Here is a 16,776-nt window from a genome sequence, read left to right as displayed (position 1 = left end):
TCGCCGTCAGACTCGAGCAACGTAAAAGCAGCAGAGACCGGTGATGGAGGACTGACGTTATTTATTTTATGTTATCACAGTTTTGTTACTAGGGGTTCAGGTCAGGTTTCCGTTAAAGCTAGCTCGTTGTTATACTGAGGTTAGAAAGTAAACTTGGACGAAGCAACGTTCACATGAACCGGCAATGTTTAAAGTGAGCATTTAAAGAAACAAGACATTTTGGAAATGGATTCAGGCAAACTTGTGCACAGAAGAAAACCGGACTTTCCTGTAATCAGACCAAGAGCATCGGATAAGAAGCAACATATTCCAGAGGTAAACATAGTTACTGTAATTCCTTAGAGGTTATATGAAGTATTTCCTGTAGTATTTCATGTGCGGTACGCATCTATTGTGGTGGAAGAAGTATTACGATATTTGACTTAATACTACAATATAAAGATACTCTGCCACAAGTAAAACTCACTTTTAAAAAAGGTGCTCTGTCAGAAGATGCAACAGCGACACCACACCGAGTTTGGGAGAAAATATCAAAGACGGTGAAAACGGCACAAATACGGTGGTTTGAATTATTCAAGGTGTTCAGAAACAATTTAGTGTTCAGAATATCGTACAATAATCCCAACAAGTTATGGATACACACTTGAAATAGATAGCTCAAAGCAAAAAGTAATGCATACATAGTTGAAAAGGTTAGCTTAAAACAACTAAAAGTAACAGATTAACGGTAGAAATAGTTATGGGAAAAGTAATGGATAAACAATTGAAATGGTTAACCGAAGCTAATGGTAATTAATAAACGTTATTCTTATATAGTGTTACAGATATGTAAACAGTAGAAATAGTTATCCAAAAGTTAGAATAGTAACGCTAGTTTAAATAATTAGCTAAACGTTAGCAAAAAATAATGATTAAACAGTTGAAATTTAGCTTAAAGTAATAAAATGGGTTAGCTTAGCAACAAAGCTCTCACCTCAGGCTAACAGGGGACAGGTGGCTAACTTGCCTACCTTGACATTTCTGCAACAGACAGGCTTAATTAAGCTAGACTAACATGACCTTCTAAGACCAGTCTAAAGCCAAGACTAGTCTTGAAGTAGCACGATTTAAATATCTGTTAAGTCACTATCTATATCCAAATGAGGTAACGCAATGGTGATTGAGCCCATAGCTTACTGATGAAAGTATTGCAATATTTATATATTTGCACTATTATGAAATGAATGTTACAGTTTCTCTCAATAGTATACTCACACTAAATATAACTATGAACACAATTCTAAAATGTGGAAGCCTGTATCAACTAAAAGACTCCAGGCTACTAAACTACACGCAATGTAGATTTGAGTGCAGTTGAATATCCTAGTGCACACAATCTGTAACAGTTCATAATACTGCAAATATTTCATCAGTGGGCCATATAGGCTCGATCACCATTTTGTTACCTCCTTCAGTGATAGATGATGACTTAACAGACATTCAATTAAATGGAAAACTTTGAGATTGCTACTTTATTATTTCAGTTTAGGCTCACATAGTGTATATTCCCCAAAAATGTGTAGTTACTTTATTTCCTCAAAGTAATCAGCAGACAGCAACTCCGGGGCCAGGTATTACTCATGGGACTATGGGTTGGTTTGGGGATTATAGGCCATGTGCTGCCATATGTAGTCTGATGTGTGCACTGTACTTGATGGGTAATTAGAGGCAACAGGGTCAATTTACATTGCAGTGAGAGGACGGGGACTTATTTTTGGCCCACGGACCTGAGTGAGTTGATTCAGCCAACTTTGGTTTTGATTTGGGATTTGAATATGGAAAGGTCAGTACAGTCTCGGATGTGTTTGGGGAGAGAGTTCCAGAGGGAGGGGGCAGATATGGGGAAGGCTCTGTCACCCCATGTCCGGTGCTTGGTCCTGAGTGGAAGGGACGGGAGGTTGGCATCAGAGGAGCGGAGCCGACGGGATGGAGTGTGCTGGTGAAGCAGGTCGGTGAGGTAGGAGGGGGCCTGATTATGGAGGGCTTTGTGAGTGAGGAGAAGGATTTTGTATTCGATCCGTTGTGGGACGGAAATAAAATAAAATGCATTGAACTTAACTAAACTAAATATTATAATTGATTAGGATTTTTCCAGAGTTAGTTTGGCTTAAAAAGAGACTGGGAGACATGCAACCAAATATTTCATGTTTGGACAATTTGATGCAAAAAAAACCATCTTTAGAATACACATTATTATTTATTTGATTATTATTTACTGTGACAATCTTGTGTTCAAGTATGTCTGCCACCAAAGATGGCAGAAGACAGTGTGAACGTGGACCTGAACTGTCATTTCTCAACAGGTCGGTGTTAAAAGTCTTGAACTCAGTAAGGTGATCCGTCTTCTTGAAGATCCTTTGACAGTAAGTTTAACTTGAATGTTATCCAACTTTTTTTCTGATTTAAGTTACGTCATATGTAATCATACTGTACATTCTGTTTTTTTTTTTTTTTTACTAAAGGCTAACTTGAAGGAGAGGCACCTTTTTGTCCTGAAGAAACTGCTGAAGAGAAGCCAAATTGGCTTTGTATCCTTTGTTCTGGATCCAGTCTTCTGATAGACTTCTCTTAGAAGTGTCTATCTCTTCCAAAAGAAAGCTCTCTCATGTCACACACTGCAGCCGATTGTCAAACCGTCCTCATTACTGTCCCCTGGTACAGAGATGGAAATAGATTTTCCTCTCATGCAACCTGAACACAGAGACAAATGTTGTTCCCAAGGCTCTAATTTGCCGCTGTATCGCTGTGTCTGTCAGCATTTTCCATGTTCAGAAATAATCCCGGTTATCATGATGAATCTTTGTCCCATCACGTCCCCTCCCTCACTGGGATTGATCTACATATACGTTTTGCCAAAGTGTTAAATCTTCTTAACTTATTTCAAGCTCTTGAAGGAGCTGACATGCATCGCCAAAATACTCAACATCTGTGCTGAGAAAGTGACGGATCACCCGGAATATGTGCCCATTCTGTGTGAGGCACTTCGTATTTGTAGGTAAGAAACGCAGATATATCAAGCCTACATGGAAAAGACTGATGTTTCTTTTGTGTGACATCGTCTAAACTCTGAACATCAACATGTAGTTTTGCTTCCTCTCAGGCTTCCCTTCCTGAAGGAGAAAGCATCCGATGAGCTGAACTACGCTCAGGACGTCATAGAGTTCCTCTCTCACATGGGTACACAGATCACGATCAAGTCATTTCATAGTTTTATATTTAATTGCAATTTTCAATTTTCAAGGTAATTTGTTTACCTCCTTGCAGCCGCTAATTGTCATTCTTTCAATATGGTATGAAAATGAATTTGTAGACTTGAAACTTAAAGGATAAGACTGGCGGTGTTATATTTTTTTCTTACTATTAAAAAAACCCCATGAAGAGACTCCAGACTTAAGGACACTCGCAGAAGGAGCGTCCGTGGCACACAGCCCCAAGCCCATTGGTTCCTTCTAAAGATATAAATCTTCAAAAGCAAGTCACAAAGTTACAGAGAATTTAAAAAAGCAGTAATTTCCTAAAACAGCTTGTAGCTGTCACTGTAGCCAGTGCATTATAGAGGCCTATTTTCAGTGGCGGATAAATACACATTTGGTATTAAGTATTTATGAGTAAAGAGATTTGTTGACAAAAAAATACATGTAATCACCAGCCTTACTCTTTACGATAGATCGGCCATCACAGTGAACATCGTGTCGCGTGTATTTTGTGTCACGGTTAAATGATCTTTGTGTGGTAATGCAGTGTTTCGGTTCACATGCTTGAGGGACTTGAAATGCAGCGGCCGAATCTTTCTAATGCTAAGATATAACAAAGTCCTTATTATCCGTATTATTATACTTAGTCTTTTTTTGTGTTGAGTTACAGTTACATTTTTCCTTTACATTGCTCAAGACTGATTGGGTCCAGTTTCTCCGGGCAGGAGAGATGATGACGAGTGACTCTGACGGTGTTTCTGTTGGCAGGCTGTCTGATGAGGGTGTCCCATGCTGAAGTGAGACAGCAGACAGTTGAGTCTGTGAAATCATTCTACAGCTGTGTGGCTCCTAAACAGCTGATTGACGGTACTGAGCGTCTTGCAAAGCCAAAGCCTCGGACTTTCCCCTCTGGCAACCGATTTTCTAGACTTTCACTGAGTGAGGTTTTCTCATGGCTTCTGTGGTGGCATGCTTGTGCCTTTGTTTCTTTTCTTACTTTCCTTTTCGTTCTCTCTTTCTTTCATGTTTTACCCCTCTCTTCTTCTTCTTCTTCTTCTTCTTCGTCTTCTTCTTCTTCTTCTTCTTCTTCAGTCTTACTGATACATCAAAAGGCTGTTGTAATGAACTGGTCATGAAATCAGTTAGGCTGTATTATTTATATTCTTTTGAATATATTTTTCTGTAAGTTATTCTCTGTTTTCCACTAAAACTGCTATTCTACCAGTCTCATGTCCTAATTTTGTCCAAATATTATGGTTTTGTAAATTTGGTATCACTTTTTGTTATCAGTGTTGTACTTGTACCCTCAATTTTCCTGTTCAGATGCCCTTCTTTTTGTTTTTCGTATTTGTAATTGTCTCTCATCTTCTCTTAAGTTTGTTTCTTGCAGGTCATTTATTTTATTGTCACTATTTTTAAAAATAAAAATAAAATCTGTCTCTGCAGGGCTTCAGCCAACCTCTCCAGGCTACAGGCTGCAGCTGCTGGAGCGCAGTGAGCTGGCTCAGACGTTGCTCCTCTCCCTGGCCGCTCTGGAGAACCAGCCCGCCATCAAACTGCAGCTCCTGCAGACACTTCAGATCCTCTCCAGGTCCTCTGGTCAGTGACTGATTTTACTCTGTGGAGGAGGGGATCGGTCAGACATGTCAATCCAGCCTCGTTCATTAGATAAAGTAGCCAGCAAGTGCATAAATCATCTCATGACCAAATAACAATCAGACAAACAATCAAAACTGTGATTTTAAGTGTCCTCGTGTCAATGTCAGCAGGTCAATGGGTTGTTTTATCATCACTCACGTTAATCCCATTTCCCTTTACAAACGCAGATATGAACTGTGCGTTAATACTGAATGCACGAGGAGCAGAGACGATCTGTCTCCACATGAACGAACCCGACCCGTCCGGCCAGGTCCTGTTCCGCTCCTCCGAAATCCTCTGGAACCTGCTGGAGCGAGGCAGCAAGGAGGTCACTGCTCAGCTCAGCAGCATGGAGTGTGTCATGTATGTGTCTCCTGTTTCCATATGTGGCTGATGAGGACAGTGTGTGCTTGTGGAGTTCAATTCATTGAATTAACTTTTATTTACTTGAGGAAGACTTATCGTGAAATGAATATTGTCCTGAAATGGTCATCTTCGTATCCCTTACGCATACCTTTAAAATAAGGTGCTACGGTGTCATTCAAGGACAAAAATTTATGTGTCAAATCTTATATAAAATTATATATTAATGTTATTTTCCACTTTTACTGAGTTAAACATTTTAACCAACTTCAGTCCTGATCATAATGACAACATATTCATTCATTTATAGAATTGTAAATGCCATTTTGTTTACATAATGCCACTGTTGTTGTGAAAACCCCCACAAAATGTAATTATTTTCTATTTCTATTATTTTTTATTTTCACATTCTGGAATATGTCAATGATTAGCAATAACGTTGATTCTGATTGCATCAAACTGTGCAGTTCTCCATAACAACAGCAGCAATGCCCCTAGTGGAAACTAAGAGAGTAGCATGTGTTTGCCCCGTAGGGAAACGAGGAAAATATCTCTCTCTATCTGGTGGGAAACAGTAAGGAAGTACAATTTTTTTAATCCGGGGCTCTACATTGAAAGCCTGATATAATAAAATACATTGTGGTTTGAATGGGGACATATTTATACGGGTCTGAGTGTCTGTATTTTGAGTACACAGTTTACTATACACATACAGGGAAAAAAAAGAATGCCATTATGTATTAGCGCAGACAAAATGATAAAAACGTATAGTTAAAAAGCTAAGAATGTTCCAAGTGATGAACAAGGGACACATTGATCAACAAGCATCGAGAGGAATTTACATGAGGCAGGTTTGTGCTCATTTAGTACAAATACATATTAGACTTCTATACTTTCTTTTTCTTTGTTACTTAGTTCTCTGAAAGAAGCGTTTCTTCACCAGCTGATGAACGGTTCCCGTAACTCTGACCTCCAACTCAGAAACGATCTGCTTGTGATCACAACTCTCATCGCAGAAAGTCCGAGTTCTCTGCTTATTGTGAGTACAGGATAAGTTATTGTAAGATGGAAACGTCCTGCAGCTGATATTCATAGACTCATAACTGCTCAGCACATTTAGAAGATGTGTGAAATGTGCCACTACAGGTTGCTTGACATTGTGTTTCTAATTTTCAGGAGAGTTTATTTGCCAAACAGCTCGTGGTTTTGGCCACGTTTCCAGAGCGTGAGGCCACTCTTTCCTTCTACATTTCATTTCTACAATATGAATATGTATGAGTACAGTAGCCTTTTTTATGATAACATAATTGCTTCCTTTATGTTTTAGTGAAAAGTTCCAACCCTTTGGTCTGCAACCTCAAGCTCGCCTACAATAACGAAGACTTGAAAATGAAGAAGTTGCTTTTGAATCTGTTGGTTTTGATGTCGAAGGACTTTGCTGCTCTGCAGGTCAGTCCTACACACAGTCAGTATTGTCTCAGTCCAAACGTGACATTTTGAACACCCTGCATGTTTTCTTCTCCTATAGCTCTATAAAGAGGAAAGTGTTATGCTGGCTCTGCTGACGCTCGTGAAGCCGCCCGCTGCCTCGTCTCAGCGCCGGTCAGCGTCGCTTCAGTGGTCCTCGGTCCAGCAGAAGGAGCTCCAGCTGCAAGCGCTGGCCACCGTCTGCACCATCGCTCCGCTCATGTTGGGCGACTACATGACCCATAAGGGGAGCACGTGTCTGCTGCTGCTGCTGGACCGGTGCGTTGCTCAAGGTGAGGACGCTGCAGAACACCCGTGGAGAGACAAACAAGAGGCTAGAGAGGGAGTCCTGTCCTGTATCTGCAAGGTCAAAGGTCAAACACCCATGTTCACGTGTACTGTCAGGGTGGCCTTGATCAAAACACTGAGGCCCCTTCTCACTCACTCTGAGACGTTGTGGATTAGCTTAAAGCAAAAATGCAACCGTTAAAAAATAACAACTGACAACCTAAAAATAACAGACAATCCCTTGACAATGTTTGCACCTGCAGATTTAATAATTTGGGTATATTAGCCCTTTTTTCGTGACATAATAGTATACTTGTTATATTCTTTTCTCCAGATGCTTTCTTTGGTCAGGGTCACGGCTCCCATGACGGAGGAGGAAGAGGCAGCATGAAGGCTCAGATGCGACATTGTATCAGAGTGCTGAGATCTGTGACGTCTTTAGGAGAAGACTCGGTCAACCAGGACTTTTGTGATCAAGGCACCATCAACCAGTTCTTGGGTAAATTCAATCAAAACTTGCCCAACATCAGCAGAAACATTTTACTTAAAGGGACAGTGTTATAGGATTTTGGTGGCATCTAGCAGCGTGGTTGCAGATTGCAACCAACTGAACACCCCTCCGCTCACTCCTCCCTTTCCAAGACTGAGGCAACGTGAGCCGCCAAGTGCAACGCCGTTCAGCTTGATCAGAGGCCATCATTATTGTAAGAACACTACTTTAGGAGCAATCTGAAGTCAGGCGGCAGCCGGAGGTAATGCGGTTTTGCACTTGTCGCCTCACGTTACCGCAGTTTCACAAGTGAGTCCAAGAACTACGGTGGCCTATAAGTAACGTAAAAACACAAAAGACCCTCTCTAGAACCAGTGTGTGGTTCCTCCGTTGTGGGCTACCGTAGAAACATGGCGGTGCAACACAGCGGACACCGTGAAGAGGACCCGCTCCCTGTAGATATAAATGGCTCATTCTAAGCTAACAAAAAATACAACGATTCTTAGTTTAATGTGATTATATACGAATGAAAACATAGTTATAAATATCATATTTAATGTCTGCTAATAGATCCTTTGAAATCCTACACACTGGCCCCTTTAATAAGCGTAGTCAACACAGACTAACCCGTCGTATTTTCTCAGGGATTTTGATGCAGATGGAAGCGAGTCCTGACGAGGAGGACGCTCTCACCCTGGAGATAAAGTCAGATATTCAACTGATACTTTCAGCGCTGTGTGAGAACGACATGTACAGAAAGGTAAAGCTGATAAAAGCACTTTGTAACTAACCTGTAGAATTACACAAGTCACTTTGAGACAACTTAAACTTAAAGCCACTGTGTGACTTTCAAATCCGTGTGAAAGATGGACAAGAGGTCAAGTTTTTGTTCTTAAGATCTAAACTTAGCTGCTTTAATAAACACATTAATGAATGTCATGTGTTTTCATTCGTGCTTCAAGTGAAAACACGATTTTTACTTTCTTTATGTTTATATTTCGTCACGTCATGCTCAGATCAGAACATCACACTTTCAGCTTCAGTTTCGTAACATACAGTATCTCCTCGTTGGCGGTCCTGTTTGTCGCACCACAGGAGCTGTTTGGGTCAGAGGTAGTGGAGATGGCGATTCACTTCCTGAAGAAAGGCTGCGACATGTTCTACAGCGGTCTGGGACACAACACGCTCATCCTCTCAACAGTGGACTGCGTGCGGTCAGTGCAGCTCAACCTCAATATTTCTTGTTTATTTTCATTTTTTTTACACAAAGATGACCTTCATTAAAAAGGGGGAATGAATGTTGTTGATTATTTTCTTAAACTCAGACTTAATCTAGAGGAATGTGTATTGACTTCCTCTTCAATGGAATAAACTAAATTAAGGTTAAGAACTCTGAACTCTCCCCTCATCTCCACACTCTAACAATATATCATCATTATTCCCTTTACACGCTTTTGGCTTCTACGTTCTATAATTTTCTGAACAGTCTAAGACACTTGTAGTGTAAATATAGTCAAATTTAATTTTGGTAGACAAACAGGAAGGAAAGGACTCACTGATTCCCCACTGTTGAGAACGTTTGTGTGTATCCCATCAGGTCCTGTATTGTGGGCTGCTACACCACAGAAGATTACTTTTTGGCTAAAGAGGGGGCGTGTCTTCTGTTGGACTTACTCCGTGTAAGTGGATGATTGACTTCCAACTAAAGTTATCGTTGTATTTGTGTGTCCATAAGCACCTAAATGTAAAGAACTAATATGAAACTGTTTGGGCGTCTCTCTCTCCCCCCCCCCCCCCAACAGTCGAGCCCCAGATGCGTACACTGCAACGTCCTCGCCACCCTGCTGGAGTTATGTGACAACCCGAACACTCTGTCTCACATCCTGAGCTGGAGGGACGCCGGCGGTCAGACTGCTCCCAGATTCCTGCTGCAGCTGTGGAGGGACGAGGAGGAGGAGCTGAAAGTCAGCCGAAACCAACACGGAGGGATCGCAGGTCAGTCTGCAACGAGACCTTTAACAACAACGAGTCAGTGACAAGACTTTGAGGAAGTACATGAATGTACATCTCTGAAGTATGTCGGTGACGTGTATCTAGACTGACCTGTTGGTTAGAGTAAACGGAAGCCCATTAAGGAACACGTTTCAACTTATTCTCTGATGTAGTTAGCACACCAGAGCCAGTTGAACTTTTCATATGACTGAAAGTGAAGGACAAAGTGCTAAGTGTCAAAAAGTGTTGATTTGGAGCCGGACAACCACTAATCAAAGGATTAAACAATAATACTTTGAATCCTGTCTGATAAAACGTTTATGTTTATGGAAGCTGCAGTGGCTCATATTTATACATCTTTACCTTGTATCTTATTTTATGCTTTTTCACTTTTTGACTTTAAGACCCCCAGAGACCCATCATCAGTCAGTACCATCAGGAGGACACCCAGCTGTCATTTCCTGCTACCATACCGAGTGCAGCAGTGCTGGAGGTGTCAGAGAACCTGCGGTTAAAGATTTACTCCATCTTCTGCAAACTTGGTAAAGATTAGAAAGTTCTGAAAGAATTCAACCAGTAAACACAGTGTCACGTATTGTAACAGCGCATCAACATCTGTAAATATGTAGATAATGTAGCCACGATGTCTGTAAGTTTGGATCGACATCAATCTGTTAGTACTACACAGATGTGGTTTTGACGTGCAAGGTCAGCACATGATCCATGATCATTTCACTTGTCAATTACCTTCATCCAGGAAAGTCAAATTCGAGCGACAGTAAATTTGCAAACAGCAATATGTGCTGAACTTCTAAAACTATGCTGTGAAAAATCTTTACTTGTCACTTTTGCAGGTTTTCAAAACCTTCCTGGATTGTCCAGAAAAGATTATGTGACCTTGAGCATCGTCAGGAGATACCTGGACTTCAAGGTGGAGCTGCTGCTTGTTAAAATGTGCCGGATATGAAACTAGTTGTGTCGTCACCAGTTTCCATCAGGATTATGTCATTTTTACACCATCAGAATAATTGGATTGATAAGATGTATCAAAATTCTTCATTTTTTATGATATGTAAGATGTATATGTAAACTCGAAAATGATCGCAAACAGCGAGCAAAGGCTTCTGTTTCAGACACAGGAACATTATGAACATTGGGGCGTGTGTCGCGGTGCTGTAGGTCGGTGAGGTGTGGGACGAGATCCGCAGGGAGCTGAGTTCGGACGGCGTGAGGCCGATCACCCCCGACGAGGAGGCCCTGAGTACCATCTGTAAGGTTGCAGAGGACACGGCGAGGAGGGTCGCGGTGGAACAGAACAGCATCCTGGAGCAACAGCAGAAGGAGGACATCGGCGAGGAGGAGCTCATGTACACGGAGGTGCTGAGAGTTTAATTCACTAATCGCAAAGAGTAGAAAGTCTTATGAATGTCAGCTGAATAAGGATATTTTCTTTGAATAAAAGCACGCAAAGCTTGTTTCTAGAGTCGATGTGTTGGTGTAGATATGTTGTTTTTCTCTCATGAACTATTGCACAAAGTTAAATGGGAAAAAATCTGACAAATGTATCCCCACAAGTGTCTGTGAGTAGGTTGTTTTTTTTGTGCAGCCTTAATGCTTTCTTGTCAGTTTAAATTGGTGGATATTGACACAAAAAGTAAGTCTCTGGAACTTGACCCGATCCATGTAGACACAGCAGACATCTTTTTTGTGTTCATCAGTTGCACTCACACTTTTTTTTGCTGTCCTTGTGTTGCAGATTAAGTCTCATTGGAAGCAGCGGGAGCTCATAGTCAAGTCATGGGACCGCTACGTTTCCAAGACTTCAAACTATGAGATCCTGAAGGTTTTATCTTTTAACATCCGCAAATATAAAGTCATCACTGATGTTGCAAAGAATCAATTTGACAAACAATGTTGTTGTTTTTTTGTACAGGAAGTGAAAGCACAGAGGGAGAAATACCAGGATGCTGCAGTTCATCCAACAGAGGTCTCTCACTGACACACAACATTCAATATCATAGTATTGTACTGCCCACAGTCAGTGATTTAGCTTTAGGAGATAAAACCTGCAGTGCAGCAAGGTGGTTGAACCAAGTGTTCTGACTTTCACTGACCTCCACTGGCAAACAGGGAAAACTGTAACAACACTCTTCTTGCCTTGAGTTACAGACAGAAACAAAAGTGTAGCCGGTAAAGTGTCCCTGATACGCTAGCTGATAAAAGCAGAGAAGCAGAGGATACATTTAGAATGAAGGCAATATGCATTATACTACTGCTTTGTCATTTGAATTTTAAGGTTTGGAAATCAAATTCTTTATCAAAATGTCTTGCGATGTAATTTGAGGACATTTCTTGATTCTGGTTCACAAAAAGAGCCAGAAACAGTTTTGAAAGCCATATAACTCAACACTTGAGGGAGTATACATTATTCAATTATTAGTTGTCAACTATTAGTCATTTTTGCACTGAGACTGTATAAAAAACAGTACTTTTTAATGTACATCCTGGAGGTATAATCAGTTCAGATGTACCTACAAACTCTTAAAGGAACAATGGGTAGGACATGTCCCCGGCTCAACGAGGGTTTACGGTGCTCTCCAACCCCAGATACAAACTCGTTTTGGAACAAGCTTTGTCTGCTTGGTGTTTAGTCTGGATATATTTTGCGTTCTTTTATGCTGTGTCCGTGGTTCCGGGAGCTTCATCTTGGATCCGTGCTTACAATCTGGCATGTGGTCAGAGACACAGAAACAAAGAAGAGAAAATACAGTCAGGGGGCAGGGCAACTGTAGCTACAGACAGCGTCACACTTCCAGTGGTTCACAAGTGATTTTTGCATGAGTCTACACATAGTTTTTTAGGAATAGCCTACTCATTGTGCCTTTAAGTCACCAGCTGTGCAGGACAACTGGGAGACGCACTCACTGATGATTCACACGTGCCGTGATGTCTTGCTGTGTCTTTCAGCATTTCGTCGGGCAGGTGATGTCTGTAGAGAGCGCGGGCGCTCAGGGGCCCGCAGGACTGAAACTGATACTGGCCAGAGATCCCATCAAGGCTGCGGGTCAGGACCAAGTTGGAGCCACAAGTCAGGACCCAGAATACTTCAGCACCGTATCTGTAAAAGACTGACCTTTACATTGTTATCGCACATTTATTTGATCTTGGACACTTGAATGCACACCCAACACGACACAAACCAAACGTTGCAGCACGGTCACACATTTACAACAAATAGATGTTTATTTCTAACGGCGTCTGATTCATTCCCACCGTCTGTACATACTGAAGTGTTTCATTTGACTCAAATGCAGACATGAGGTCACTTGATGTGCACAATCAACACCTTGTAGTCTAGTCCACCCATTCAACAGACAAACACACAAAGTGACTGGTCTTTGTGGCAGTGCTAACTGTTAAATGTATGTAATAATAAAACAACTTACTTGTTTTTTGTAGATAACATGAAATGTGATTTGATTTGTAAACCTTTTTTCTCCCACAACAGTCAGTTCATTAAACATATAATTAAAACGTTTCTATGCATTCATTCTCCAACGAGCATTGTATATATAACTAACGGGGCGACATGAACAGTGAGACCCTGAACAATCAAATGTGGCATCATGGAAACTGAGGCCTTATGTAACACCAAAATATCAAACCCTGAATTAATTCAAAGATTTAAAAAAGTCTAATTATCTCCACTAAAGGTTGATCCTCGTTTGTGAAAGGCTGCCTGCTGTTTGGCAGCTTGTGGCACCCAGAAGGTCCATTAAGGACAGTTGTTGAAAAGTGTTCTCTCTGTCGTGTTTTTGGGTTACATAAGTCACTGCAGCGCATTAACACACATGTTCCTTCAAGCGTGCAACATGCAGCACAGAGCCTCTTCTTCTTCTTCTCTCTCTCTGCTCTCACCATTCTACCGGCTGGATGACTAAATGGTCTCTGACAGGCCGCGGCTCTTTGTGAGTGTGTATGTGTGTGTTGAGCCTCGTCAGACTGGGACGTTCACACTGTAGAAAGGAGCAGGGACACACGGGAGCCGTCTTCAGTGCGACAAGCTGCCACTGTTTGTTGGAGCTGCTGAGGGGCTTCACATGCTGTCTATCTAGCTGCTGGAGCCGTTGATGAAGGTGAGGATGAGCGTCGGCAGGTGTTCGTCAACTCCAGAGAGGACACGATAACTTAAAACTGTGAGGCAGACTTTTGTGTCACATAAAGACTGACTATTTGGTTTACTAAAAATACTTTAGTTTGGTTTTATGTTCACATTTTAAAGACATTTTAATCAAATCAATTTAAATAGTAAATCATTTTGAGTTTTTTAAAGCACTCGATAGTTTCATCAGTGAGTGAGTGATGTTGTTGTTGCTTGACTTGAACAACTTTATTGTGTTTAAGAAATGTGTTACAAATAACTCATTTGGCTTCTGTCGGCACAGACGAGTCTCAAGATGAATCTCAGGGGTCATAAGATGATAAATGGAACAGAGTAGAAGAAAAAAATGTGAACATTTTGACTGACTTCACTCAACAAAGACTGCCGCACTTGTTTAAACATCTTGAGATCCTGAAAGATATATTCATATAAAATGATCTGAGAGGAGAAATTCACTCTGATCATCTGAGAGTCAGAGATTAAAAAGTTCAGACTGACATTTAATACTTACTACTAAAGAAAAGTGTTGGAATACTACAACTGTAAACATAAACTTGTGGAGAAGTAGTGGCATTTATTTCCCTCCCTTGCAGGACGGTTGTTGGCTCGTCTGAGAAGCTCCAGCAGCAGAAATGATCATCAGACTGGGAAGACTGACACCAGGATACTTCCGTCTGCTCCAGGTGGGTCACAACCACACGGAGCACTTCACTTCTGTTTCTGTCTCCATGTTTCATTTGACTGCATAGATCTTGTTCATTCAAATGTATCACACAGAGAAATATGTTGTAGCACATAAATAAATAAATCCACTCAGTGAAAGTAAACATATTTGGTGTTCATATTTGACAGATTATCTTCATCCATTTTTATAGCTTTTTATAGATTTCTTAAATGCTTTGAATTGAGGGAGTCAATCAATATTTTACAGAGAGCTGATGCAGCGTGTCTCGGGGGGGGGGGGGGGGGGGGTTATATAACCTGTTCTGTCTCGACCTCACAGCTAATGTAGAAGGCTGATGGGAAGAGAGACTTTTCTTATACTGGCACCACCATTCCAGGGTGCCAAAGTCTGAGATATTATTTTTTTAATTCTATATGCAGTATCTATATATAGGACCTCATGATGCCATAAGAAACCAGCAACACGCTGAAATCATAAACAAGACAGAACTAATGGCGGTCAGAAGCAGCACCTTAATGCAGATGCTTCATTTAATTCATTTAAGTGATTAACAGTGATGCTCCACAGTACAGTCACCCACTAATCGCACTGAACTGAGTGGACTTTGACTGTCTCACCACATCTGTATGGCCGCAGTGATTTACAAGAGAACAGACAGTTTCAGATGAACAGGAGGCATTTAGGCGGGAAAATTCACAGTAGCAGACATGTCCAAAGAAAAAAGACATTATATGACAGATTGTTTATTTGTCAATTTATTGCCACTTAGGGCAGAACATTTGGGCTTGAACATTTCCACCTTTGGTGGCAAATATGAACAAGACTAAGAGCTACAGCCATGCTAGCAGCTCCGTGAGGTTGTAGTGCTTTGAGCTAAATGCTATCGTCAACATGCTAATATGCTCACAATGAAGCGAACATGCTGATGTCACCATTGTATTTTAACCTGTTAGCATGCTAGCATTCGCTAAATAGCGCTAAACACAAAGTACAGCTGAGGCTGATGGGAACATCTTTATTTTTGCAGGTATTTGGTCAAAGTATTGGACAAATTATATGATTCACCTAATGATGTCACTGGATAGAAAGTCACCAAATGTATTACAATTAATCCTGAGAGGAAGATGAATATCTGTCCAATATTCGTGCAGCAGATGTTGAGATAGTTAAGTTTTGTTTTCATGTGGGGAAAAAAAGTTGCATACTACAACTTCAACTGCTCTCTGATCATACTTGTGTCTGTTGTCATCTTTCTGTCCGTCTTGTGTGCAGAGGCAGGTCTCAGGTGAGGTCCGGATGCAGCCACAGAGCAGTCTCATCGATCCCATTGCCATGACGATGGCGGCAGTGGGGATGGGAGTGTCTCTGTACAGCGCCAGGCAGATGACAGAGAGAGTCGATCTGAAACATCCAGCTGCCTGGGATCAGTGAGCAGCTCTGTGGGCGGTTTATGTGACAGCTTGTTTGTTTGTGTATGTCGCAGAGGGGTTTGAGGTGTTGTAGGTCGAGAGTTCATGAGTTTTGTGATGTTGCTTGAAGGAAAAATGGAAGTGTCCCAGGAGGAAAAATGTGAGTCATTGTTCAGTTCCAGCAGGAGCATTGGTCAAGTAGTCAAACAATTTACCCTTTTTTGCAATCTCAACATTTATAAGCAAATATAAGTGAGCCTGTAGTTCACCCACTCTGCATGTCTTGTGCAGCTTGCCCTTAACTTCACCAGTGATTGTATTTTAATCCAATAAATGAGCATTTGTCAACAAGGATCTCTGCATTAAAGTTATTTCCTGCATTTTATAGTGCAGTAGAAGATGAATGAGAAAAATAACCACAGAAAATGCCCTTAACTTGTATTTATTTATATCAGTTAAACATGCTCTTCCTTGTACTTTAGCATCTTGAGTGTAGATTGCACATCCTAGAGCAGCATCACCCCTTTGAGTATTTATTTGTAAAGCAGACTATAAGCAGCTAAAGGAAGAGTTGTTGTCATGTTTGTACTAGAATTTAATATAACAAAGGAAATGTATGTAAATGTAAAATGCCACTAAGACACATTCAGAATGATTAACTTTGTATTGTAACAAATTTGCTAAATTGATGTAATCCTCAAATAAATATGTTCACAGATTTGACATCTGCGTGCTGACTTCTATATACTAATGTTCTTAAAGTGTTTTTTAAAACATTAAAACAGCCCCGAGGGTTCTCAGGCTTCATCCATGTGGAAAGGTTTGGTGGGAAACAGAAATTGTCGGGAGACTGCACAGTCTGAATGGAGCGACTCATGTGGATGAAACTCAGACGGGGGGAGTGCTTTTGCTGCGAGTTGAAAGTTAACATGTTCTTTGACATCATGAGATACATTTTCAGATGAAAATGAGATCTGTATACTTATTTCACATTAATTCGATTACAGATATTACAGTAAGCCTTTCCTATAGGAAACAGCAGTTTAATG

At 41.0% G+C, this 16,776-nt stretch overlaps 1 protein-coding gene across 1 annotated transcript; it reads left to right on the top strand.

Moving 5' to 3' along the window:
* Window positions 1–225: 225 nt before the first annotated feature.
* On the top strand, window positions 226–15,749 carry cfap69 (cilia and flagella associated protein 69; the record flags this gene model as incomplete). Its single annotated transcript, XM_079176213.1, has 24 exons — window positions 226–315; window positions 2,343–2,402; window positions 2,502–2,567; window positions 2,925–3,034; window positions 3,140–3,216; window positions 4,002–4,172; window positions 4,680–4,832; window positions 5,060–5,234; window positions 6,150–6,273; window positions 6,411–6,459; window positions 6,562–6,683; window positions 6,763–6,994; window positions 7,324–7,488; window positions 8,124–8,239; window positions 8,575–8,693; window positions 9,077–9,158; window positions 9,282–9,474; window positions 9,876–10,013; window positions 10,326–10,402; window positions 10,651–10,848; window positions 11,228–11,314; window positions 11,405–11,458; window positions 12,439–12,591; window positions 15,591–15,749. The coding sequence occupies 24 exons, from the start codon at window positions 226–228 to the stop codon at window positions 15,747–15,749; spliced, it is 2,970 nt and encodes a 989-aa protein (XP_079032339.1).
* Window positions 15,750–16,776: the final 1,027 nt, after the last annotated feature.

Source organism: Pholis gunnellus (genome assembly GCF_910591455.1).
Source record: "Pholis gunnellus genome assembly, chromosome: 16".
Lineage (NCBI taxonomy): Eukaryota > Metazoa > Chordata > Actinopteri > Perciformes > Pholidae > Pholis > Pholis gunnellus.
The sequence above is the reverse complement of the archived record's forward strand: the minus strand, read 5'-3'. Positions and strand labels throughout refer to the sequence as shown.